Source organism: Kickxella alabastrina, assembly GCF_025024165.1.
Source record: "Kickxella alabastrina strain RSA 675 chromosome Unknown BX661scaffold_9, whole genome shotgun sequence".
Lineage (NCBI taxonomy): Eukaryota > Fungi > Kickxellomycota > Kickxellomycetes > Kickxellales > Kickxellaceae > Kickxella > Kickxella alabastrina.
Genome location: NW_026251480.1, coordinates 391,755 through 414,409, shown reverse-complemented (window position 1 = coordinate 414,409; position 22,655 = coordinate 391,755). Strand labels below are relative to the sequence as shown.

At 49.9% G+C, this 22,655-nt stretch overlaps 13 protein-coding genes across 13 annotated transcripts; 7 read left to right on the top strand and 6 right to left on the bottom strand.

The window, feature by feature from the left end:
- Positions 1–426: 426 nt before the first annotated feature.
- On the bottom strand, positions 427–1,374 carry BX661DRAFT_125972 (organic solute transporter subunit alpha/Transmembrane protein; the record flags this gene model as incomplete). The annotated part of the gene is made up of 1 exon (XM_051532458.1): positions 427–1,374. A coding segment is annotated over one exon (948 nt), but the record flags the coding sequence as incomplete, so codon positions are not given.
- A 932-nt stretch (positions 1,375–2,306) lies between these two features.
- On the bottom strand, positions 2,307–2,966 carry BX661DRAFT_181514 (uncharacterized protein). The gene has a single exon (XM_051535733.1). The coding sequence runs from the start codon at positions 2,669–2,671 to the stop codon at positions 2,471–2,473; it is 201 nt and encodes a 66-aa protein (XP_051392197.1). The 5' UTR covers positions 2,672–2,966; the 3' UTR covers positions 2,307–2,470.
- Positions 2,967–2,986: 20 nt separating this feature from the next.
- On the top strand, positions 2,987–3,681 carry BX661DRAFT_181513 (uncharacterized protein). The gene is given in 2 exon segments (XM_051535732.1): positions 2,987–3,249; positions 3,261–3,681. 2 exon segments carry the CDS (start codon positions 3,088–3,090, stop codon positions 3,546–3,548), a joined length of 450 nt encoding a protein of 149 aa, XP_051392196.1. The 5' UTR covers positions 2,987–3,087; the 3' UTR covers positions 3,549–3,681.
- On the top strand, positions 3,646–4,045 carry BX661DRAFT_100941 (uncharacterized protein). The gene has a single exon (XM_051532387.1). It carries the CDS (start codon positions 3,743–3,745, stop codon positions 3,974–3,976), a length of 234 nt encoding a protein of 77 aa, XP_051392195.1. The 5' UTR covers positions 3,646–3,742; the 3' UTR covers positions 3,977–4,045.
- Positions 4,046–4,094: 49 nt separating this feature from the next.
- BX661DRAFT_170615 (60S ribosomal protein L35a) lies at positions 4,095–5,314 on the bottom strand (the record flags this gene model as incomplete). The annotated part of the gene is made up of 2 exons (XM_051533636.1): positions 4,095–4,401; positions 5,271–5,314. 2 exons carry the CDS (start codon positions 5,312–5,314, stop codon positions 4,095–4,097), a joined length of 351 nt encoding a protein of 116 aa, XP_051392194.1.
- Positions 5,315–5,674: 360 nt separating this feature from the next.
- On the top strand, positions 5,675–8,114 carry BX661DRAFT_153187 (nucleolar protein,Nop52-domain-containing protein). The gene is made up of 2 exons (XM_051533250.1): positions 5,675–5,914; positions 6,060–8,114. Exons 1-2 carry the CDS (start codon positions 5,860–5,862, stop codon positions 7,976–7,978), a joined length of 1,974 nt encoding a protein of 657 aa, XP_051392193.1. The 5' UTR covers positions 5,675–5,859; the 3' UTR covers positions 7,979–8,114.
- Positions 8,115–11,647: 3,533 nt separating this feature from the next.
- Positions 11,648–12,625, top strand: BX661DRAFT_181508 (uncharacterized protein). Its single transcript, XM_051535731.1, is given in 3 exon segments — positions 11,648–11,824; positions 11,842–12,167; positions 12,299–12,625. 3 exon segments carry the CDS (start codon positions 11,690–11,692, stop codon positions 12,477–12,479), a joined length of 642 nt encoding a protein of 213 aa, XP_051392192.1. The 5' UTR covers positions 11,648–11,689; the 3' UTR covers positions 12,480–12,625.
- A 104-nt stretch (positions 12,626–12,729) lies between these two features.
- On the top strand, positions 12,730–14,127 carry BX661DRAFT_224160 (uncharacterized protein; the record flags this gene model as incomplete). The annotated part of the gene is made up of 2 exons (XM_051538900.1): positions 12,730–13,826; positions 13,862–14,127. The coding sequence occupies 2 exons, from the start codon at positions 12,730–12,732 to the stop codon at positions 14,088–14,090; spliced, it is 1,326 nt and encodes a 441-aa protein (XP_051392191.1). The 3' UTR covers positions 14,091–14,127.
- A 2-nt stretch (positions 14,128–14,129) lies between these two features.
- BX661DRAFT_181506 (ASF1 like histone chaperone-domain-containing protein) lies at positions 14,130–15,375 on the bottom strand. The gene is made up of 2 exons (XM_051535730.1): positions 15,119–15,375; positions 14,130–14,940 (listed from the first exon to the last, which is right to left on the bottom strand). Exons 1-2 carry the CDS (start codon positions 15,225–15,227, stop codon positions 14,216–14,218), a joined length of 834 nt encoding a protein of 277 aa, XP_051392190.1. The 5' UTR covers positions 15,228–15,375; the 3' UTR covers positions 14,130–14,215.
- Positions 15,376–17,194: 1,819 nt separating this feature from the next.
- BX661DRAFT_181503 (uncharacterized protein) lies at positions 17,195–17,759 on the bottom strand (the record flags this gene model as incomplete). The annotated part of the gene is made up of 3 exons (XM_051535729.1): positions 17,681–17,759; positions 17,295–17,434; positions 17,195–17,274 (listed from the first exon to the last, which is right to left on the bottom strand). Coding segments are annotated over exons 1-3 (271 nt in total), but the record flags the coding sequence as incomplete, so codon positions are not given.
- Positions 17,760–18,258: 499 nt separating this feature from the next.
- On the top strand, positions 18,259–18,859 carry BX661DRAFT_181500 (uncharacterized protein; the record flags this gene model as incomplete). The annotated part of the gene is made up of 1 exon (XM_051535728.1): positions 18,259–18,859. A coding segment is annotated over one exon (396 nt), but the record flags the coding sequence as incomplete, so codon positions are not given.
- A 78-nt stretch (positions 18,860–18,937) lies between these two features.
- BX661DRAFT_197955 (WD40-repeat-containing domain protein) lies at positions 18,938–20,986 on the bottom strand (the record flags this gene model as incomplete). The annotated part of the gene is made up of 5 exons (XM_051538185.1): positions 18,938–19,498; positions 19,558–20,145; positions 20,199–20,527; positions 20,556–20,682; positions 20,858–20,986. The coding sequence occupies 5 exons, from the start codon at positions 20,984–20,986 to the stop codon at positions 18,938–18,940; spliced, it is 1,734 nt and encodes a 577-aa protein (XP_051392187.1).
- A 222-nt stretch (positions 20,987–21,208) lies between these two features.
- Positions 21,209–22,611, top strand: BX661DRAFT_197954 (Alg9-like mannosyltransferase family-domain-containing protein; the record flags this gene model as incomplete). Its single annotated transcript, XM_051538184.1, has 2 exons — positions 21,209–21,630; positions 21,672–22,611. 2 exons carry the CDS (start codon positions 21,209–21,211, stop codon positions 22,609–22,611), a joined length of 1,362 nt encoding a protein of 453 aa, XP_051392186.1.
- Positions 22,612–22,655: the final 44 nt, after the last annotated feature.

Sequence of the window (22,655 nt, the reverse complement as noted above, 5' to 3'; positions counted from 1 at the left end):
ATTTAACTTTTAAACATTGGTGCTGGCACCGCGTCAGACAACCAGACCAATGATTTGTGAGGGAATTCACGCATTAACGTTGGCGTTTCTTTTAACAGCATCTACATTTTAACACATAAACACCGAGGCAAAAAGTACTACACACAATAGCTTTGTTCACTGAGGGTAGTGGACATGAGGCGGAAAGTTGGACGGCGCTTGAAATGGTGTAGGCAGCTGCTGCGTGAGCCTTGTGTGGGGGGTGGGGCTCTGGAACGTAGCTGCGGGTGGTGCAAACTCGGCTGGGGGTATCGGCTGTAGTGGCAATGTTTCTTCCATTTCCTTGGCAGCGTCGAGGAGGCCAGTCTGCTTGTCGATTCCATAGTGTGCGGCGCCATTGATGTCCATTCTGCCAAAGCGGCCCTTTTCGGTATCAGGCTCATCAGGGTACCGGCGCGTGATTGGTGCGGCGAGCCAGCGCAGATGGTACCAGATCTCGATGAAGAAGTCACCAAAGTTAAGTGAGTCAATAAAGGCGCGGCGCATGGGCGTCCTGTGCGTGCCATCAGGGCGTTTGTATGCCCGGACAGGGAATGCCTTGATGAACAGTGCAGCAAATAGCACCATCTCGATGCAGATGACTAGTGCTGTCAGACCAGCAACCACGTTGTCCTTTGACCAGTACTTTGTGCCCTTGATGACGTTAATATTGTTACTTCCGAGCCACGAAAAGATAAAGCCCTCCCAGAAAGTCAGGAACACAATGGCTTTGATGGCGACAAACTTGAGAAAGGGCTTTTCGTTCTTGACGTCTTCCTTGATAACCCGGTACAGCGACACCAGAGAGTACATGGCTACAGAGATAGAGACAAAGTCGATGATGGCGACCCAGAAGTGCGCGTACTTTGGCCGCATACTGTCTGGGCAGAACACGTCATTGGCGTGTGTGATAATTGTGACCAGCGTGTTGACAGGGCTGACAATCACGTACTGCAGGATGCCCCACTTGAGCAGGACGAATGTGCGCCGCCCGGCGGGCCTCATTTCAAAGCAGTTGAACGGAAAAGTCCACTTCAGCCCGCGCTTTTCGAGCATACTGCGCTTTTGCTCGGCTGACGAGTCGCCGATGTACTGGAGCAACAACATATAGAACGCCGCAATTGCGAATGCCTCGTAGCAGTCTCGCACCGCTGTGTAGTACGGCGCCTCGCGATAAAAGCGGTAGCTCAAGAACGAAATGATACTGTAGATGGGGATTATCAGAATGATGCGCACGATGTGCCGCTGCTGCCGAGGTTTCGTATAGTGACGCAGATGGTAAGCGATGTGGATGCTCGAGATGATAGTGGCTGCCAGTGCAAATGCCCCCGAAATAATCCACCCGACCTTGTGTGCTATTTTTGAAAATAAAATATGTGAAAAAAGAAACATGAGGATGCGTTTGTGTGTGCGGTGAGTTTCATATTGACACTATTTAACATTGTATGGCATACATGAACTGCCCTTGGTGCTGCCGCCTTGCTGAGTGCAAATAATAACTATGCCAACTTACCGTCAAACTGGTACCAGGTCAGATTGTCACTGCCATGTATTACCACCCAGCAATCCTCGTTGCCGGTCTGGAATACATCACTGCCGTTTGCCGTGCCGTTTGTGGTGATCCACTCGAACGGTTGCATGATAATAGGTTTGACGGGTTTTTGCTTGTGCGTAAATATAATTATTGGTTGTAAGTTTGAAGTAAGGAAAGAAGAAAATTGGGACGCCCAATGAAAACCGATGCAATAGACAACAGTGGTAAAAGGGATGCAGGAATAAAAAGAACGAAGCCAGCTTGACTGCACTGTCCGCAAGATATTGTACAAAGAAGATGGAAGGTATTCCACATATCCCAAAGAGATGTTTGGAGGTGCAGAGCAACCGATAAAACAAATGACACCCCAAAAAAAAGAAAAAAAGAAAAAAAAAAAAAAGAAAAAAAGAAAAAAAAGCGCAGCAGCATCAGGCGCCTTAAAATAGATATGTGTACAGAGAATATAGTACCATTCCCCTGCATCCAACTCCATGACCTTGACAATATCCAATTCCGCCGTTTCCATTGTCTGCGCTTGATTGTTTTTTCAGCAGTAGCTCAATTCAGCTAACTGCCGCCATGCAGCGAAGCAAGCACCACCCGTGTATATAAGTTTACGGCGAAATAAAAACGCATGACATCACGTATTGTGGCCAGCGCGCACCAATTTAAACATTTAACGCGTCAAAAGTGGTGTTGTTCAGTCGCGCCGGAAGCTACCGACGACGGCTCCGCATTTTACATACAAATATCTGCTACTGGTACATCTTTAAATTTTATTTATATTTATATTTTCAATAGTATATATAGATCGCTAGAGATTGTGCGCGGCACCTTCGTCTATATCAGTTGGAATGGTTGCACAAAAAGGACAGCCCAACGTGTCGTTCAAAATTATACTTCTTCGTTGTGACTGCATTAGCGAGCCTCGAACTGAACCATTCTCTTGGTCCGCTTCTTGTACAGAATGCGATGTCCGCAGTCGCGGCAGCGGATGGGCTCCCTGGGCTTGATGTCATTGGCCTTGGAACAGCTGGCGCACTGGTACGACATTTGCACGACGTTGTTCTTGATGCCCATCATGGGCTGTTGGCCGTTGTACTGCGTCTGAGAATTCATTGACAAATCGCCACCGTTATTAATATAAACAAAAATGATTGTGTGAATTTAGCAAATGAGCAACAACAATAGCAACAATGCGAAAGAGAAAAATAATTTAAATGTCGAATTTAGCGTTGGCACAATGCCCGCCGCCAATTTCAAAGCAAACTTTGACGCCCTCATTATGGATCTGGTTGGCTTTGATTGGCTGTAGGCTTGCTTGTAAAAAAAACTTTTACCTGATCTCGAAAAATCAACAAATCACACTCGTATTTTTTTCTTATTTTTTCAAATATATTGCCGCAATTTTCGCTTCTTTCTTTGATTGAGCTCATTTTTGCTGTTGTTCCTTGCTTACTTTATTTATTTGCCACCACATCTTTATCCTCTATATCCTCAGCGGGCCACTAACACAAACAATTTTTTTTATCAAAATGGGTCGCATTCGTCGTAAGCGCATGCACTGCAACAACAAGGAGCTGCATCACAAGTACAAGACCAAGCGTCGCACAAAGGACCTCGACCAAATCCAAACTGACTTGTTGCCCGAGAACAAGCACCGCCTACTCAATTTGCCGAGGACGAGGATCTGCCCGGTCTGGGCCAGCACTACTGCATAGAATGCTCTAGATACTACACCGAAGACAAGATGTTGGTAGAACACCGCCGCGGCCGCGAACACAAAAGGAGACTCCGTGATCTGAAGGATCCCGCTTACACACAGAAGGAGGCCGAGGCTGCCGCCGGTCTGACTACCGACAACGGACGCACCGTCTCTTCATCCATGCCTGGCCCCCAGTCGTTGCTCTCGCTGAAAGAGAAGAATGACCATGATGCGGCGTTTAAGGCTGCTTCCGAAGATAAGGTTATGGATACGGAGCAATTGAGCACTTGAGTATTTGAGCACACGAACACACATATTGGCCGACAGTTGTTGTCACCTGCAATTGGTTTAGTAGAGTAATTACATTTTTCGCGCTCGTTTCTTTTGGAGGCTTCTTTTAATAAAAATTCACTGTGGATATTAATCTCTGCGAACTTGTGCGTCACGGCAGCAACAATCTGGTCCTCAAAGCGACTAATGTTTTAATGTTGCTTACGGTTGGGGCTTTGCCATGTACCGTTTGCTCAGCAGCGCATTCGATGGCTAGCTCAGTTCAGTTGCATCCGTGTGAAAAGATGTGGCATTGCATCTGGATCGAAAGCTCCTGCCGCTTACACTTCACTTTTCAGAAACCTTCTAGGTTAGAGCCAGGTCACTCAATGCCCAATACATACAACATACTGTCAGTCTTCAAAAACAGATTAATTCATCAAAAATAGATATGGAAATGTTCAAGCATAGAGAATTGGAGTTGTATTCTTGCTCATTTTTGTAGGGAAAAAAAACTACGCCATACACTACACCAGACATATCAACTAGCACATACACCCAAGCACCTTAGATGTTGGAGGGGTACATCATGACACGGACCGAGGCACCCATGGCGCGGGCGGGCAGGTTGTGGCGGAACTTGGCACGGACAATGCCCGAGTTACCGTGGGAGCGGGAGATGCGACCCCAGATGCAACGGACGGTGGTGCCCTTCTTGGCGGTGGCAGCACGGTAGACGTACGCAACACGCTTGCCAGCATAGAACTGGGTCTCCTCCTTGGTGGAGACGTTCTCTAGCTGGAGGAGAGCGGTGTTGGTGTTCTGAGCGCGCTTTCCACGAGTGAAGCCGAGGAAACGACCCTTGCTGTAAAGACTATAAAGTGCAAAAATCAATGTACAGACAAATTCAAGATTAGTAAATATGCTAATGTGCACTTGGAGTCGTTGCCACAGAATTCACACAGCTTTGGCAGACAGCTACAAAACAGCCACATCAGCAAAATAGAGCCAACCAAACTGCATTCTTACAAGAATGCAGTTTGGTTGGTTCTGTTTCATGCAGTTGCATTGTTTGCAGTGTGTTTGCAGCGCCACTGCCACTGCTACAACCGCCAATAAAGCGCAATAAGCTGGCCATACTGACGTTTGCGCTAATACATGCTGCTGTTTTGTGTTGCTTCGTCAGCTGTTGCTGGAGGTAATCGCTGTGAGAAAAAAGTTCGCGACAAGCCTAGTAACGCTGGTTAGGCTCAATCCAAAAGTAAGGAGCAGCAATGTCATAGCCGCAGGACGGGTATAAAGTGTCGCAAATAGACCAAATACACTCGCCCCGGTAACTGCTTGTAGTGCATTGTCTGTAATAGCTGCACGTGCAACTAAAATACAAACAGCAATACAGACACGCTCACTCGCTCCCTGCCGTAGGTAAATATTAAAAGCCAGTTAGAGTTGGTCCTTGCAACAAGTAAGGACCTGTTCTAACTGTGCTTAGAATACCGCCACCATCGGCAGCACCCGCTCTGTGTCCAGATAAAATTGCGCTCACTCAAACTTCAGAAATTGAAAAATCCACAATCAAATGTGACCAAATGGAAATTGTGAATTTCGATTTTTAGTGTGCGCAATTCCAGGACATGCATATGCCGTCTCCAACATAAATATAATATTTGATCGGCATCTGACCCGATGCATCCATCAAAAAGCGGGCGCATCCATCGCGTATCTCCTGTCTCTATTTCTCACAGCCACACCTCCGGTGTACGGCCTCTGCTGCTGTAGCTTCTCATTTTAAGTATTGGATACGTGCCGAATATCGCTAGCGGTCATGGCGTCGAATTTATATAATTGAAAAATCGTCGTGGTTGAGAGAGAAAGCACCCGAGCAGTTTGGCTGGCAGCAAGCTGTTCTCTCATTGCTTGACACGGCCAGGCGTGAAGAGCGCAGCCATTTGTGAATTCGTTTTAATTTTGATGCACTTTAGTTTTGCCACAATTCAAAATTCACAAGCTACGCCTAGTAATCCAAACGCGCCAATAAAACGCCCGACTGTTTCCAATTATCTCCAATGCCCAAGGTGACAAATCAACAGACGATGATCTAATCAACACTTGCATTTTTTGCATCAAAAAAATTAAATTTTCTTATTTTTTCCACTTTGCCTTGGTGCGATTTAACGCTATTTTTCTTGACAAGACTCGAAAAGCGTGCCATTGCTACAGTCGCTTTCTCTCGCTTCTTCTCCAACGATTCTTTATTATTGCGTCCTGTGTGTTGTCTCCATTTATAAACGCGTTATTTAATACCACACCGCTGTACTCTCAAATACCCAGAATGATCGAGTTGACAGAAAATGAAGTGGCCTTCGGCAAGCGACTAGCTCATGTCGGTAAGATATCACCAAGCAAACATACATACATACATTGGCCGAGCTTTGTCTTGGCCGACTGTTTTCAAACGGGATGCTAGTCTGCTCGCATTCTGTCTGCTAAATCAATTTCTGCTTTTTTTATCTTGACGGCCATCTGTTGTAGACAAAGAAGTCCGCGATCTCGCTATCGAAAAGTTTGGTATTATCCTGTCGCGCGAGGAGGAATTTACGCACATGGAGATGGTGCGGCATTGGAAAGCGCTGTTCTACTGCTTCTGGCTGTCTGACATGCCTCTGGTGCAACAGGAGCTGTCGTGGGATCTAGCAAACATGGTTCTCAAGTGCCAGGGCGCAAACCGGGTGCAGTTTGTCCGGGCCTTTTGGGAAACAATTAGCCGGGAGTGGTTTGATATTGACAAACACCGCATAGACAAATATCTTTTGCTGATACGTCGCATGGTCTTTTTCACTTTCCGGTCGATGCACCAAAGCGACTGGAATGAGCAGCTGGTCCGCGAGTACATTGATGTGTACTACCAGTTCCCAATCAACCCGACCGATCCGAAGGTTCCCAACAGCACCCGCTCGCACATTGCTGATGTATACGTCGACGAGCTTGTCCGGTTGTCGACAGAGATTCTGAAGAGCTCAGATGAGGACGAGGCCGAGGCCGAAGTGGCTAAAATACCCGTTACAACCCTGTTGGAGCCATTCATGCGGTTCATCGGGACCACGACGATCAAGCACCTTCCACCACAGATCCAGGAGTCTGTGTTCGAAAACATGGTTATTCGCATTGCTGATGCCGAAGAGCGGGCCAACAACGGTGACAACGCGTCGGACTCAGAGAGTGAGGGTATTGTTCGCGACAACCAGATCGAGCATGAGACCCTCGATAAGGTGCAGTTTTTGATTGACAGCATGTCGGCGATCAAGGAGCGCATATTTGCCGTGGCCAGCGAGGAGAGCATGCGGGCGATGGGACGCAGACGTCTATACGCGCTCTACCAGATTCTGTGCGACACGTTCCCCAACGAAGACACTGACGTGCCTCTGCAGACGCGCATCACCGTAAACGAGCCGATTGGAGCCCAGGAGCGCAAGATCGCCAATAAGCACAAGCGCAAGAGGGAGGCCAAGAAGGTCGAGCGCAAGCAGAAGAAGAAGGACCTCGCAACTAGCATTCTCAAAACGGAGGCTATGGACTTTGACATTAACGCTTTGGAGAACCTCGCAACTGTTGACGAGGAGCGCAAATTCCAGGATGACATTGTCAAAATCCGCGAGATGGATAAGCGCGCTGGACTTGACGCGCTGGAGGAAGCCTGTAAGAGCAAGAAGAGCAAGAAGAACGCGCGTGCCGAGAAGAAAAAGCAGACCCAGCAGATAATCAGTGAGGCTGCCGTTTCGAGTGCTGCCGTCGATGACCAGCAGGAGGCGCCTGAGCTGATTGCGATCGAGCCCGTTGACAAGCGCTCACCAAAGAAAGCCAAGGCTGCAGCCAAGCGTGCCGGCGCCGATAGCGTTAATGTGACCGATAATGATGGTTGGGAAATCCAGGATAGGAGCACCAAGGTTGCGCCAGAGGCACCCAGCAGTGGTGTCAAGCGCAGGCGCAACAGTGACCAGACCATGCTAGCCGAAGCCCTGAAAAACATTGTTGTCCATGACAGGGTTGCCGCTGTGCCCGCGCTGGCCCCCGTGGCTGCGTCGGCAAAGCCTACCAAGGGCAAGGCAGGCGCTGCCTCAAACACTCCCGTCGCGAAGGACGAACCCGTTGCCAATGGCAAGGCCATCCGCTCGGATAAGAAGAAGCTAACGTGGGCCCTTGAGCGCAACACGGTCAAGCGGTTTTTGAAGAAGGTGCCCATGCTCCCATCCACAGACTCGACGCCCATCACACCGGAGAATGTGAAGCCTGCGCTGCGCAAACAGTCTGCCTACTCCGACGAGCCTGACGCATCGGCATCGCCACTGAAGCCCGTGCAGCAGAAGCAGCCCAAGAAGGAAATCCAGATTGTTATTAATGGTCAAACGAGCACGCCACAACGTGGAAACAAGAGACAGAAGAGGCGCGCGTAAAGGATGGCGAGTATAACCCAATGTTTAAAGTAGAGTTTCGATATTTCATTTCCAATATTTTTCTTCCCATCTAGTACAGTACACTATTGAAAATGGATTTTGGAATTTATAGCGAAATTCTGGATTTTTAAGCTGGGGCTTTTAAAAAATCGGTATTTCCAGTTTTTTAGCTTAGCATATCAGAAATTCCAGCCTTTTGAAAAAGCTGGAAAATATTTTTCAACAGTGTTGTTGTGTTGAAAAACACTCGAAAGCACACTACTATTTGCGTCCATTGAGCGAGTAAAAGTATAAAGGTAAAAAATGTATTTTTATAGATTTGTATAGTGGAATTTATGATGAATGAAACAGGGAAAAGGATAATGAATAAAAAATAATTATTTTTATTTTTACCTTTTGCGCCATCATGTATTTATTTTGCGGCATTTTTGACCAACACAGACAACGACGATAACAGCAATAATTACAATGACAAAACTTTACAATTACAAGATGCACACCACAGCACAGTACTACCAGCTACCATTGTCGGCTATCGTCACAACAACGACAATATCAGAAACAAAAACAGTAGTAATTGTGACATCAATTATTGCTATGTCACGTGACAATCGCAATTGGGAATTTGCGATTGTTTGAAATTGTGATTGTTTACGATCGCGATTTCTATTTTCACGGGCGATAGTTTCGAATAGATAAGCGGAGCTCTTTAAGCTCCCTTATAGTGGATTTTTAATAAAATTAGTTAGTACGAATAAGTTTTATTACAGTAATGGTATTTGTGCACACATTGTACGAGACGTTTTTTGCAGGCCATCATCTGCCACCTTGCTGACTTCACATGGGATGAAGACCACCTGGATGAAGTTGTAAAGGATATACATGGATGCTGCCAAGGGAGCAGTAATTGGCAAAATTTTTTATTTTTATCTGATATGTAAATAAATAAACAGAGCATATTTATATTTACCATTATTATATCTTGGCACTAGAGCGAAAAAGGGCTACTTTTTTATCTACAACTTTGTGCATTGCCTTTGTGGTGTTGTAAATTTGGAAAGGGTGTGGAAACTGCAAAAAAAAACTTTTTTTTGTAACAGGTTTTTTTCACTTTTATAAAGCTTAAATTTTACAAAATGCGCCCATATGCTTTTACACGAAATGTTCATTTGTTACTGAAAAAGCTTGGTTTTACATGAAAGATATACAAAGTCTTTAATTCTGACTTTATAAATAATATAATATAACATTTTTATTGTATTATAAAAACAAATGTATCTATTTTTACTATTTTCTAAAGAAACAGACAAAAAGCCAAGTTTTTTTTAAAAAATACTTTATAATAATGTATGTAAAAATAAAGTATTTACATGAGAACTTGTTTTACAAATAAAATAAATACATATATATATGAATGTAGTAGCATTACATGTAATTACATAGTATTAGATCTTTTACAATTTTACATTTTTACACTCTATTTTCAAATCAACTCAATCAATTTTTATTTTTATTTTTATTATACCCATTAGCATAGAAGACCTCCTCGACTTCTGCAAAATGCACTGTCCCTATCTCCTTCCAGTTATGCGCAAACATGTCGTTATCATTTACCGTGTTACCTCAGCCAAATATGAGCTCGCGCAGTATATCTTTTTACAAGAGTTGGGATAATGAGGGGTTTAATATGTGGTGCCCAACACACATTTCAAGCCACTATCTTCCCTTTTCAAGAATCAAGATTGCCCTCATGGCCACTATACACATTTCTGTTATTGCTGGCTGACATCAAGGAACATCATGCTGCTTACAGCACCGCCCACATAGCGCCGCCCCCTTTTTCAGTTCCGTAAGTCATTTTTAAGACTTGAATAGATCGATTTAGACCCACATTTTTATAGAGCACGACATAATATTGTCGACTATTTAAATCAATATTTTTTAAGGAATGTTTCATCGCCCTTTGTCTCACCGCTGGAAACGAATCATGCACCAACAACCTGGAAAATTCAAACTGCAAACTCGTCAACAAGCACAGGCACACGCCCGTCGAGGAGATCAGGTTTGAGTGCCCGCAGCTCATTAATGCAGCCGGGGTTGCTCATTATGAGGGTCTGACTATTCTGGCGGTATATAAATCGCACATATCATAGCGTTTCAACTGGCAGTTGGAAAATTTGGTCGACGTCACACTTGACGTAAGGAAAAGGGCTGAGCAGCGACACGAAACGCTTACGGAGGGCGGCCACACTAAAAAGGAAATACAGCAGCGGATTAGCAACGAGATTAGGCTTCCAGTGAGTAACATGAAGTGGAATCTGATGTTTGCTACGACCAGCAGAGCTGGGAAGCAGATATACACCAAGCAGATTTTAGACCCTGTTATTCGTGACAGAATGGAGCGCCTAGTTGAGAGGATTTTTGGCACCTACTCTGAGGACTACAGTTTTGACGGCAAGGGGCTCCAGTATGTCTCTGTGGTCAATACGGCTAATCATATTGGACCATTTGTTGAGGTTTTCCGGCATTTAAATCTCAACAACAGTGTGCGAACGATTTCCCTTTTCCCAATGAGGACGTCTGCTGTACTAGGGTTTACGACAATCGATAAGCCCCTTCTTGCACGGGGTATTCTTTCTGTCACAAAGAGCCAACTCAAAGCACTACACAAGGATAAACTTTACCCGGATATTGAGCTCCACAAGCTTCCATCTCAGACAGAGCTCTTAATCAAGTCGCCAGGGGAAATGTAGTCACTCCTTTGTGATATATATTGTTGGCCATTCTCGTTCAATACTCGAGAGGTCGCCAAACCACACAAGTTCTGAGGGATCATTTGTACTGATGGTGTTGCAATAATCATATTACTTGACTCACCCCAAACACACAGAAGAAGAGGATCAAGGCTGAGAGGATCAAGGATAAGAGTATTTCGCAGTCTCGGAAAGGTTCTGGCGATACTGATAACAACAGAAACAGCATCAGCATGGTCAACAGCAGCAGGTGGCTGCAACAAGCGTTAATACGATTTCGACGGTAGAAAAACCTCGCCAAATTTTATGCCACAACTTGCTCCAGTGCACAATGTAAGACTGCCTACAAACCTTCGGGGCTGACGGAACCAAGCTTAAAATGCCGAAAAAGTGCCATCAGCCAGACGAAAGTGGAATCGCGACATGGCTGTGGTGCTAAACTTTCCCATCATCATTAATGCCCTGCCTAAAGGCAAGGCGTCCTCCCCATTTCTTGCGCAAAAAGGCATCGTCAGAGTCGGCTGAACCCGAGTCTACAGCGACACTGAGACTCTGCTCAAACCAAAGTCCAAGCCAAGCCAAAGCCAAGCGTGTGCGCAAGAATTCATCTTCCCCTGCTTCTTCTCTTCAAAAGAAGCAGCGAACTGATTAATATCGTCAACCATAGTGGTCTACTGCCACTAGGTTCTAAACACGATAGGTTGCTAGTCAATCTATTTAAGGGAAGGATGTTGGTTTATAGTATATTTGTAGCCTCATTTTTTCTTTAGCGTAACGTTCTCGATTGCTGCTGTTGCTGGGCGCGTGGCATTCTTATATTTATTTTAGCTGATTTGATCAGCCTTTTTCTTGCATGATACCCTTTTTGACGAATTCAAAGTTTCAATCGGCTTTTTGTTTTTGCTTTTATTTTTGCTTTTATTTTTGCTTTTATTTTGCTTTTTTAATTATCTTTGAAATGTCAGCGCGCACTTTTGTCCAGACGGGCCGCAAGATCGTTGCCATAGGCCGGAACTTTAGCGAGCATGCCAAGGAGCTCGGGAACGCGGTGCCCACGTCGCCGTTCTTTTTCCTCAAGCCGACGTCGTCATACGTGTGTCTCCGGGTAAGATTGAGATTCCTCAGGGGTGCGTCGTGCATCATGAGGTTGAGCTCGGTGTGGTCATCGGAAAGGCCGGGCGCGACATCAGCGCGGCCGACGCTTCAGAGTATATTGCCGGATACGCGCTTGCTCTGGATCTGACAGCGCGCAATCTGCAGGACGAAGCGAAGAAGAAGGGCCTGCCCTGGTCGGCAGCCAAGGGATTCGACACATTCACTCCTGTAGGTTCGTTCATTCCCGCAAACGAGATTGCCGATCCTCACAAAGTGCGTTTGTGGATTGAGGTTGCGGGTCAGATCAAGCAGAACGGCACGACGGACGCGATGATTTTCCAGTAAGTACGAGCGACAGTATTGGCAAACATTGTTTATTTGCGCATGTATATATATATGTTTGCAAAAAGTGTAGCCGGGCTAAACGCACGCTTGTGCTTTGCTACTATTACTGCTACTGCTGCTATTGTAGGATCCCCCAGCTGATCGAGCACGTCAGCCGCATCATGACTCTAGAGGAGGGTGACCTTCTGCTCACCGGAACACCTAAGGGGGTTGGGCCCGTCCAGCCAGGCGAGCGCGTCGTCGCTGGCCTTGAATACCAAGGCAAGGAGCTCAGTCGCATTGAGTTCGATGCTGTGGTGCGCAATTGAATTTTTCAAAAAAAAAACATATTTAGCGCGCCGCTTTCAGTGACGTGGACAAAGAAAATTGGCTGCTTATTATAGCCTTAGAGCCAACCATTATAAAGACCACGATGATTTGCATGAAACATTTCTTCCGCTGTGTGTTTTCTTCACTTTCTTTTATTTCGATTTCTACATTTTTATTATTATTCATTCGGCTAATTCATTGGCCTCGAGCTTCGAGCCTTAGAATAAATAAAGAACCAACCATTTTACCATGGTCGCTTTCAAAGCAAGCATTATATCGCTGGCAGCGGCGGTGTTTGTGGCCAGCCCAGTGCTGGGGATGTATGACAAGGGCTCAGCTGTAAAGCAGCTCGGCCCGTCAAACTTTGAGCGGGTGCTGGGAAAAACCTCACAGCCGACGTTTGTCAAGTTCTACGCGCCCTGGTGTGGCCACTGCAAAACCCTGGAGCCTGAGTTTGAGCGCGCTGCCCAGAAAACACAGGGCATTGCCAGGTTTTACGCCGTGGACTGCGACCAAGACAAGAATCGCGGGCTGTGCGCACAGTTTGACGTAAAGGGATTCCCCACGCTCAAGGTTTTTACTGAAAAGCGCACCAAGCGCGGCACGCGCCGGTCGGTCGACTACCAGGGCGAGAGAAAGGCGTCAGCGATGGCCAAGTACGTGCGCTCGATGCTGCCCAACTTGAGCAAGAAGCTGGCCTCTGACGAGCTCGATGGGTTTGTTGCCAGCGGCAAGCTGCCCAAGGCTGTTTTGCTGACCGAACGCGCAAAGACCAGCGAGTTGTGGAAGGGTATAAGCGCGCAGTTTGACCGCAGAGTGCAGTTTGCGCATATTTCAAACCCCGAAAAGAGCGCCCTGGAGCGCCTGGGCGTGAGCGAGCTTCCGGCCATCGTTGTGTTCCCTAACCCAGCTGACACCAGCTTATTTAGCGTGTATAATGGCGAGACAAAGTATGCGCCGCTGGCCCAGTTTATCAGCAGCGCTGTGTCCGAGAAGAAGGCCAAGGTTGAGACAACCGCGAAGCCTGACGTCCAAATCACTCAAAGCGTAGAAGAAATTGCAAACCAGGCCGATCTTGAGCGCCATTGCATTAACCCGGCGGACTCCTCGCAGGTGCCCGTTCTATGCATCATTGGAATTGTGCCTCTGGAACCCGAGTACGAGGAATCGCGCTCGGAGCACGCACAGGCAATCAGTGAGCTGCAGGCAGTGCTGGAGCGTCAGCTTACTCGCGATTCCAATGCGTCCACAGCAGCTTTTGACGACGACAACGATGACGAAGATGATGGTAAATCGGAGCAGCAGAGGGAGAGCACTGTTGGAAAGGCCGGCTCTCCGTTCCGCGTGTCCTGGGTCAACGCCCTGAGCGATTCGGACGCAGAATCCGCGACATGTTTGGTCTCTCTGACGACCTCCCATCGGCTGTTATCATCAACCCGCGCAAGAGCGCGTCGGCGCCGTACCGTGGAGTGTTTGCTGGTGAAGATATTTTGGAGTGGGCGAATGCTTGCTACCAGGGTCACCACATGCGGCGCTTTATGTTTGACCTTGACATCAGCAGCACTCAACCAGACAAGAAGGCAGCGGAAGCAGCCCATGAGGAGCTGTGATTTTTTCTTTTATAAAATCTCTTTTTTTCTATTGTAGAATATCATTATCTTTTTATAAAGAAAAAGCGCGTTAGTTATAAAAGTGGAAGGAGCGTACGCTAAAGCAACATTAAAAGGCATACATTTTACTCTATGTCCATGCCGCCGCCAGTTGAGATGGCAGAGTACGAGGCAGCATCAGCACCAAAGGCACTTCTGGAATGCTCTGCATCGTCAGTGGCCATGTTGTCGTCGTCGTCCTCATACACAGCGCCTTCGTCGTCGTCGTCGCTCAGGATTTCAGCTTCGTCCTGCTCCTCCGTCATATCAAGATCAACTTCACCCTTCTCATCCTCGTCCTCCTCGTCCTCGTCCTCAAGCTCATCTTCCTCTTCATCGTCATCGTCCTCGCCGCCAACGATCTCATCGCCATCGCGGAGATCGGTGTCCATATCGTCGTCATCGCACATCTCACCGTCGAGCCTTTGCACAGGCGGGACCTCCACTCTGTGGGGGTCGTCCCAGTTGATGGGGAAGCGAGTGACACGGGGCTTATCGGCCAGGATCCTGCGGAAAATCTTGTCGAGCACGGGGACCTCTGGCGTGTTGGCCTGCAGCTCCTCGTCAATGTACAGGTTGTCCACGTAGTATCCTATCCGTACAAACTCCTTTTCCTTGTATGAGCACGACAGAAGAATTACGGTTACGCCGACAATGTCCTCGTTGGGAATCTTGTCGACTTTAGGTGCTTCGGCCTCAAAGACAAACTTGTTGACACCGACGGGCACCGGGCCGACAAGCAGCGAGTCGAGCTCCTGGTCCAGTGTTGTGTTATCTGCAGAGCCTACATATACCAGCTTGAACTCGAGATCTATAACAATATAACAGGTATGGAAGGTAGTTGGCAATTCAATTAGATATCATTGTTAGTTAGTGGCAAGCAGTTATTGTCAATGTGGGTCGTGTTGAGAGAATGAATGGCGGTGTCCTATATTCAACCACCAAGGACGCTGAATAAAGCAAGAAAGAGAGAAAGAAAGATACGTTACCATCTTCAAGGGGCGATAGGCACTCGAATGTAATTTCAAACTTGTATGGTGCCAGAAAGTGCGACTCGGGCTCGAGGATATTGACGTTTGTGATTTGAACGACGCTCATGGTTGATGATGAGTAAAAGAGACAAGGAAAGAAAAATAAACAGTTTTTTATGTGGCGTAAATAGAGAAAAAGAGAAAGAAAAAAAAGCTAATTGAAATAGAGAACAAATTGAGCACTAGAGAGAGAAGAAATGCTTTTTGTTTTTTTTGTTTACTAAAGTGAGCGCGCGCGTACATTAGATCACAAAAATAAAAACAACGAAACGCGGCCAGGTTTAGAAAGCAATTGCTGTCCGACCGCGTGTTTCGCGACGTGATTTGATTTGATCACAACGCGTCACAATCAGTGTATGCGTGATCATGATCGGGAAAAATACATCTGTGGCACGCATTTGCGCTCGGCAGTAGAGGGGGGAGGCTTGAAATGTTGGTAACTAATTGCAAAATTAATTGCACATATTTGCACATGCGTGTCTTTTCTTATGATCAGCGCTACGAGTGGCGTCAAGCCAAGATTGGGGCGAAAAAGGTTGTCCAGGAGCAGTAAATAAAAATTACACCTGCATATCTGGTCGTGTGGCTACAAAACACAATGGCAGCAACAGCAATAATATTGCATTGCGGAAAATGGCATCCCTGAAGGTGGATTTCTTGATGTAATTTCCGGACATTTTATTACTCGGTGTAACAGCAGCAAGCAATTGCTTGCTGCGCTCACCAGATCAAAAAAGTGTAAACATGCAAACACAACAGGGACTGTGTCCGAATTTTTAATTGCAGCAGCAGCGTACCAGGTCCCACGCTCTTACATCTGTCATTTTGTATCTGATTTTTTCACTTTTATTGTGCAAACTCACTAACTGTTTCTGTAGTGGTGGCAACACAGCTGCAGATGAATAGTAGCAAATGTAGTGCACCTATTGCCACAGAGAGGGGAAAAAACTAGAATCTGGGGACAGGAGGGAGTTTTGCTCAGATTGGGCTATTTCAACAAAAAATGAACTGGCTGGGTCTTAGCAGTGTGTATACTGCGATGGGTGGATTGGTGTTTTTTTTCAATTTTTAAGGGAAAAGTACGATTCGAGTTTCCAATACTTCAAAATTCCTGCGTGGAGTGGTATAATTTCATTTTGCATCAGAATTTTTTTTTCATATTTTGATTTTTTGCAAAATGTAAAATAGCATTGACAGTAGAACTTTTCTCTGCACGTAAATTGCAATTCCAATATAACCGGTCGGGTCGATTGCACACATACACATAAAATTGAATATAAAGAATATATATATTGTTTTACTTTTATTAATCAAAAACGTAAAGAGTAGAAAGTGAAAACATGAAACATAGAGTAAAATACTTGGGTATTGAGAACAAAAAAGGCCTTAAAGTTCACATTTAGCTACAGAATATTGTGGATATGGAACCACGACATTAAAAGAGTAAAAAAAGATGAATTTGGAACCCTAAAATATAGGTATCATTTCTTTTGCTATTAAAATAGATAAAAAAATTACTCGTTTACGACGTGTTGGAAGGCCACTCGCGGTTGGGGACTACACCTTTACCGTTGTCCTGCTTCTTGACAAGAGTGTCAAGAGCAGGAACTGGTGCGGCCAGCGATGTGGCGGCAGCAGCAATGATGACAAAGAGAGAGACGATGGAGAAGCGCATGGTTATTAAAGTAGCTGCCAATGTTGGTGTTTTATTTATTGTGCGTGCAGTCGCAATGTTCTTTCAGATACTAGTTGTTTGACGAGATTAAAACCGTTCCTAATCTTTTTTATTTGCGAGCTTTCAAGGATGTGCAGAGTAAAGTTAAAAGGGGGGAGTAGGGGAGTGTATAGTTGGAGACGAGAGAGTTGGAAATGATAAAAGGTTTTAAAAAAATAAGGAAGGACAAACGAAAGAGCAAAGAGCAAAGAGCAAAGAGCAAATAGCAAAGAGCAAAGGGAATACAGAGCAAAGATGAACAGACAAAAATTTTGAAGAAAAATAGAGGGATTTGGAAGGGATATTTATAGTTGACAGACGTTCAGGTCGCCACACATTCGAAAGCGCAATATAGAAAACCATAGTAGGCCCGCGCCAAACAGCAAAAAAAACTGACAAACTGCCAACAGCAACACGTACACATTTTCTTTTTTTCTTTTTTTGTTGAAACCCGGGATGGAAAAGCAGTTACAATTTATTTTTCTTGTTTCGCCAAAGAATGATGGAGTTGTTGATGGCGGCATCTTGGCTTGCATACCGCCGGGAATTACAATGTTTGGCTATAAGAAAAAAGTTATTTTGATTGTTTTCAAGGAAGGGGGGGAGGCAAGTGGAAAAGAAATAAAACATTGGCACCTAAACACAATTGGTTAAGTTTTATTGGGCGGCAAAAAAATAATAATAGAATATGCGCCTCGGCAGTCAGATAGTTGGTCAGCTTCTCAATTTGGCGTTGCAATTGTTTACAGGTTGAGAAACAAATAAATCGCTGTTTGCTTTTGTTTTTGTTGTTGTTGCATGATAACACTGAGCAAAATAATAAATAACAAGTAGATTTTGGGTATTATTTCCAACATTTGTGATACAGAAGAGAAAATATGAAAGCACCAATTGAAAAGAATAAACGGGTTTATTTATTTTTATTATTATCATATTGTGACATTTAAGATGATTGAGATGATTCCGGTCCGGATTGAAGCTGTTGTGGCACAGCCAAGCAACATATTCAAAAAAAGAGTAACTGACATGAATTAACGAGACAATGGAATGATGTTTCAACAACAAGTTTTCTTACAATCACTCCCCGTCGATTGTTTACAGCCATCGCTCCATAGAGTATTTTTCTTTTCTTTTCGTTCAAGACAAGACAGAATAAAATAAAACCAAAAATAGAAATATACCAAAAGGGAGCAGAGGGACATTTATGCGATAGAGGCCGGGCGGCTGGTTCTGCTCTGTCTAAGACTGCGGATGAAAAATAAGAGGGGGAATCAAAAAAAATACACGTCACGTGCAAGACCCAATTCTGGATTGAAGACGTGCGGACGGGTATGTTTTAATGAATTTACGCGGGTGCAGGTTGGTGAACGATTCCTGATTTGGTGATCATAAGCTTGTAAAAATTTCCATTATTATTTAACTCTTCCATATAAATCTCCATTCTACAAACAAACAAACAAACGAACGAACGAACACACGCACACATACCCACACACACATTCTTTCGTAAAAAAAACCATGTCAATCGGAGTTCCAGTCAAGCTACTGCATGAGGCGCAGGGCATATTATCAGTCTGGAGCTGAAGACTGGGCAACTGTACCGCGGGCAGCTTGTTGAGACAGAGGACAACATGAACGTGCAGATGAAGGAGATCACGGTGACGGAGCGCGACGGGCGTACGGGGCACCTGAAGCACGTGTATGTGCGGGGATCAAATGTGCGGTTCTTCGTGGTGCCGGATATGCTGAAGAATGCGCCGATGTTCCAGCGCATGGATCCCAAGTTCGCCAAGATGCGCGGAATCGGCATGGGCCGAGGCAGCGGGCCCGGACCTAGCGGCAGCGGCAGCGGTGCTGGAGGCAGTGGTGCTGGGCGAGGCGGAAGGGGTGGGCGCGGTGGGCGCGGCGGAGGCAGCAGGGGAGGAGGCCGCGGCGGCTCACGGGCAGCGCCGTACTAGACTCTATAATCTTTGTTGTTGTTGTTGGTGAGATTTACACATAATAATTAAAAAGAACTGGTTTGTATTGCAAGAGAGAAGGATAAGAGAGGGAGAGAGGGCGAATCATGCCGAGGCCATCTCAGCGACGACGCGCGCAAACTTGGCGGCGTCGTCCGGGCGCGGCGTGGCCAGGTCGCCGACGTCGTACAGGTAGACCAGGCCGTCGGCGCCGCCGGTGGCGATGCGGCGGCCGGGGCGGTCCCACGCAAGCTTGTTGAGGGCGCGGCCGGACTCTGGGTGGGCGGCGTACACGGGCAGCTCGACATCGGCGTTGAGGTTCCACAGCGCCAGGCGGCCGGCGCCGTCAGCCGACGCAAAGACGGCCGGGTGCACGGGCGACCAGCGCGCATCGTAGACGTAGTCGTCAAAGGCATCGAAGGTGTGCAGCGGCCGCATGTCGGTGGGCACAGCCGATGCCGGCTTGGCTGCCGGGCGCGCACGCCACAGGCGCACGGTCCAGTCGGACGACGCAGTCAGGAACAGGTCGGCGAAGTCGGCGGCGGCGCCCGGCGGGTGGAAGCGCAGCGAGTTGATGGGCGCGGTGTGCGCGCGGTACGCGTCGAGCGCGTTGAGCCCGGCCTTGCAGCCGGCGCGGTCGTAGCGGTTGACGGGGTACGCGACGCCCTCGGCCGTGCCGACGACAAAGGCCGCGGTTCGTCGGCCGCAAAGTCCAGGCACGTGACCGAGACCTCGTCGGTGCGCGCGTGGGCGGGGTTGGTCAGGTCGAGCGCGTCCTGCGGCTGGGCCAGCATGTCAAGCTGCCAGGCGCAGGCGAGCCCGTCGGACGATGCGCTGACGACGTGGTGCGCGTTGGTGCTGCCGACGACCTTGAGTGCGTAGACCGGGTGCGTGTGGCCGGCGGCCGTCAGCGGCGTGCGCAGCACCGGCTGGGCCTTGGCGCGCGTGTCCCACAGCAGCAGCTGGCCCGAGTAGGCGGCGCCGACCAGCAGGTGCGCGTCAAAGTCCGAGAAGGCGACCTGCAGCACGTCGGACGGCGCATGGAAGACAAACTCGGGGCGCGCGCGCGAGTGGGCGTTCCACACAGCGACGACGCCGTCGGGCTCGTTGGGCGCGGTCGGGTTGCGGTTGTACGCGGCGGCCACCAGCTCGGGGAAGCGCGCCGACCACGCCAGGTCCATGACGGCGCGGTTGCGCGTGCGCTCGTCGCCCAGCGCGGCCACCAGCGCCAGCTGCGGGCGCGCGTCGCTCGCGTCGCCGGCCTGCGCGCGCGCGTAGTCGACGGTGACGTCGTAGTCGGTGTCCAGCGCGCGCTCGACCACGCGCGACGCGCGGTCCAGGAAGCCGAGAAGTGCGCCGAGCCCACAATGCCGCCGAGCTGCGTGTCCGTCAGCCGCCGCGCCTCGGCCTCGCGCTGCGCCTCGCGCTCGGCGGCCTCGGCGGCGCGCACGCGGGCGTCCTCCTCGCGGGCCGCGCGCGCGCGCTCGTCGCGCTCCCGCTGCTCGCGCACGCGGCGCGCGACCTCGGCCTCGGACAAAAGCGCGGCGTCGGCGTCGGCGCCAGACCCGGCGTCGGTAGCGGCCGTCTGCACGCCCTTGTTGTACACCACGCGCTCGCGCGGCGGAAAGTCAATGACAACCATTTCGGCCGTGCGGAAGGCGCGCGGCGTGTCGGCTGCTGCAGCGGGCTGGTCGGCTCGGGGCTGGCAGCAAAGGCCGCCGACGCGCGCCGCTCGCGGCCGATTCCGACGACTCGCGCGACAGGAGCGCCGACTCGGAGCCGGTGTTGGAGCGCGAGCGCGAGCGTTCGCCGACCAGTGAGTTGACGAGGTCGTTGATGTCGATTCTGGACTACACGGGCAGCAAGGGCATATATAAAGAATGTTAGCAATTGCCATGGGAGGTCGGCTGCATTCGCGTTCGGGGCGCCATTCGCGTCCGTCCAAAGTGCCATTCGCGTCCGAAGTGCCATTCGCGTCCGAAGTGCCATTCGCCTTCGAACTGCCATTCGCCTTCGAATACTTACTGCTGTCGGCGATGCCGGCTGGAGCTGCTCGCGTGTCTGCGTGGCCTGGCGCTTGCGCTCCTCGCGCTGGCGCCGCAGCTCGGCCAGCTTGGCGCGCTTCTTCTCGAGCTCCTCCTTGCGATGGTCCATGCGGCGAGATGAGGCGAGTGGATGTGAGAGTGAATTTGGGGGGGAAGTTGAAAAAGAACGAAAACGAATTTGAATTGGCGGGTGCTGAAAAATAAGCCGAAAAGCCGAAAAGCGTAAAGGTGAACAAAGCCCAAGGGGTGCGTGGCACTTGAAGGGCGCCGATCCGCCTCTCGCCCTTTCTTCCCCCCTCGCTTTATCTTTTTTCCCCCTGCACTATTTCCCATGGACGCGCTGTTCTTCGCAGTCGCCGCAGCGTACGCCGTCGCGGCGCCGTACACGAAAGTCGAGGAGAGCTTCTTCATGCAGGCCGCGCACGACGCGCTGGCGCCAGGGCTGGCGCTGGCGCAGTGGGATCACGTGGAGTTCCCAGGCGCCGTGCCGCGGTCGTTCGTCGGGCCGCTGGGCGTGGCGGCGCTCGCGTGGCCGGCGTCGCTCGTGTGCAGCGGCACGGCGCTGCAGGTGGCCGTGCGGCTGGCGCTGGCGCTGGCGGTGACCGTGGCCAACGCGCGGCTGCGGCGCGCGGTCGGGGCGGCGTTCGGCGCGCGCGCGGCGTGGTGGTACGGCGTGCTCAGCGTCGCGCAGTTCCACCTGGCGTTCTGGGCGTCGCGGCTGCTGGCCAACACGCTGGCGCTGGTGCCGATGCTGTGCGCGCACGCCGACTGGCTGCACGGCGCCATTGCGCCAGCCGCAGCGAGCGCCAGCGCCACTTCCGCCGCATGGCCGTTGCGCTGGCGTTCGCCGCCATTGTCCTGCGCTTCGACTGCGCGGTGTTCGCCGCCGCCATGGTCGGCTCGCAGCTGCGCAGCCTGACGCGCCGCACGCTGGCCATTGTTGCGGCCTGCGCCGCCGGCTTTGTTGCGCTGACGGTGGCCGTCGACTCGGCGCTGTGGCGCGAGCCGTGGATGTGGCCCGAGGCGCGCGGGTTCTGGTTCAACGTCGTCGAGGGCCGCAGCGCCGAGTGGGGGACGGATCCGCCGCTGCACTACGTCACCCGGCTGCTGCCGCGGCTGCTGCCTGCCGCGCTGCCGCTGGCCGTTGCTGGCGCAGCGGCTGACCGGCGCATCGCCCGGCTGGCGGCGCCCAGCGCGCTGGCCGTCGCCGTGTTCTCGGCCAACGCGCACAAGGAGTGGCGCTTCGTGCTGCCGGCCGTGCCCGTGGCCAACGCCTGCGCGGCCGCGGCCGTTGTGCGGCTCGGGGCGCGCCGCCTGGCCGCCGTGCTGTGCGCCGCCAGCGCGGCCATGGCGCTGGGCATGGCGTACGTGTCGGCCCACAACTACCCGGGCGGCCACGCGCTGGCGCGGCTGCACGCGCTGGAGCCGGCCGCCCACGCCACCGTGCACATTGGCACGTACGCGGCCATGACCGGCGCCACGCGCTTTGGCCAGACGCGGAGCGGCTGGGTCTACGACAAGACCGAGGGCCTGGCGCCCGGCGCCGCCTTCGCCAACTACACGCACCTGCTGACCGCTGCGCCCGCCGCCCACCGCGCGCACGGCTTTGAAGTCATGGCTGAGCAGCGCGGCTACGCGGGCATTGGCGTCGACCTCGGCCGCTTCCCGCCGCTGTGGATCCGGCTGGAGCCGCTGGTGTGGGTCATGCGCAACACGCACCAGCCAGGATGTTAGCCAAGCTTGAATTACATTAAATCAAATCAAACAAATCAAACAAA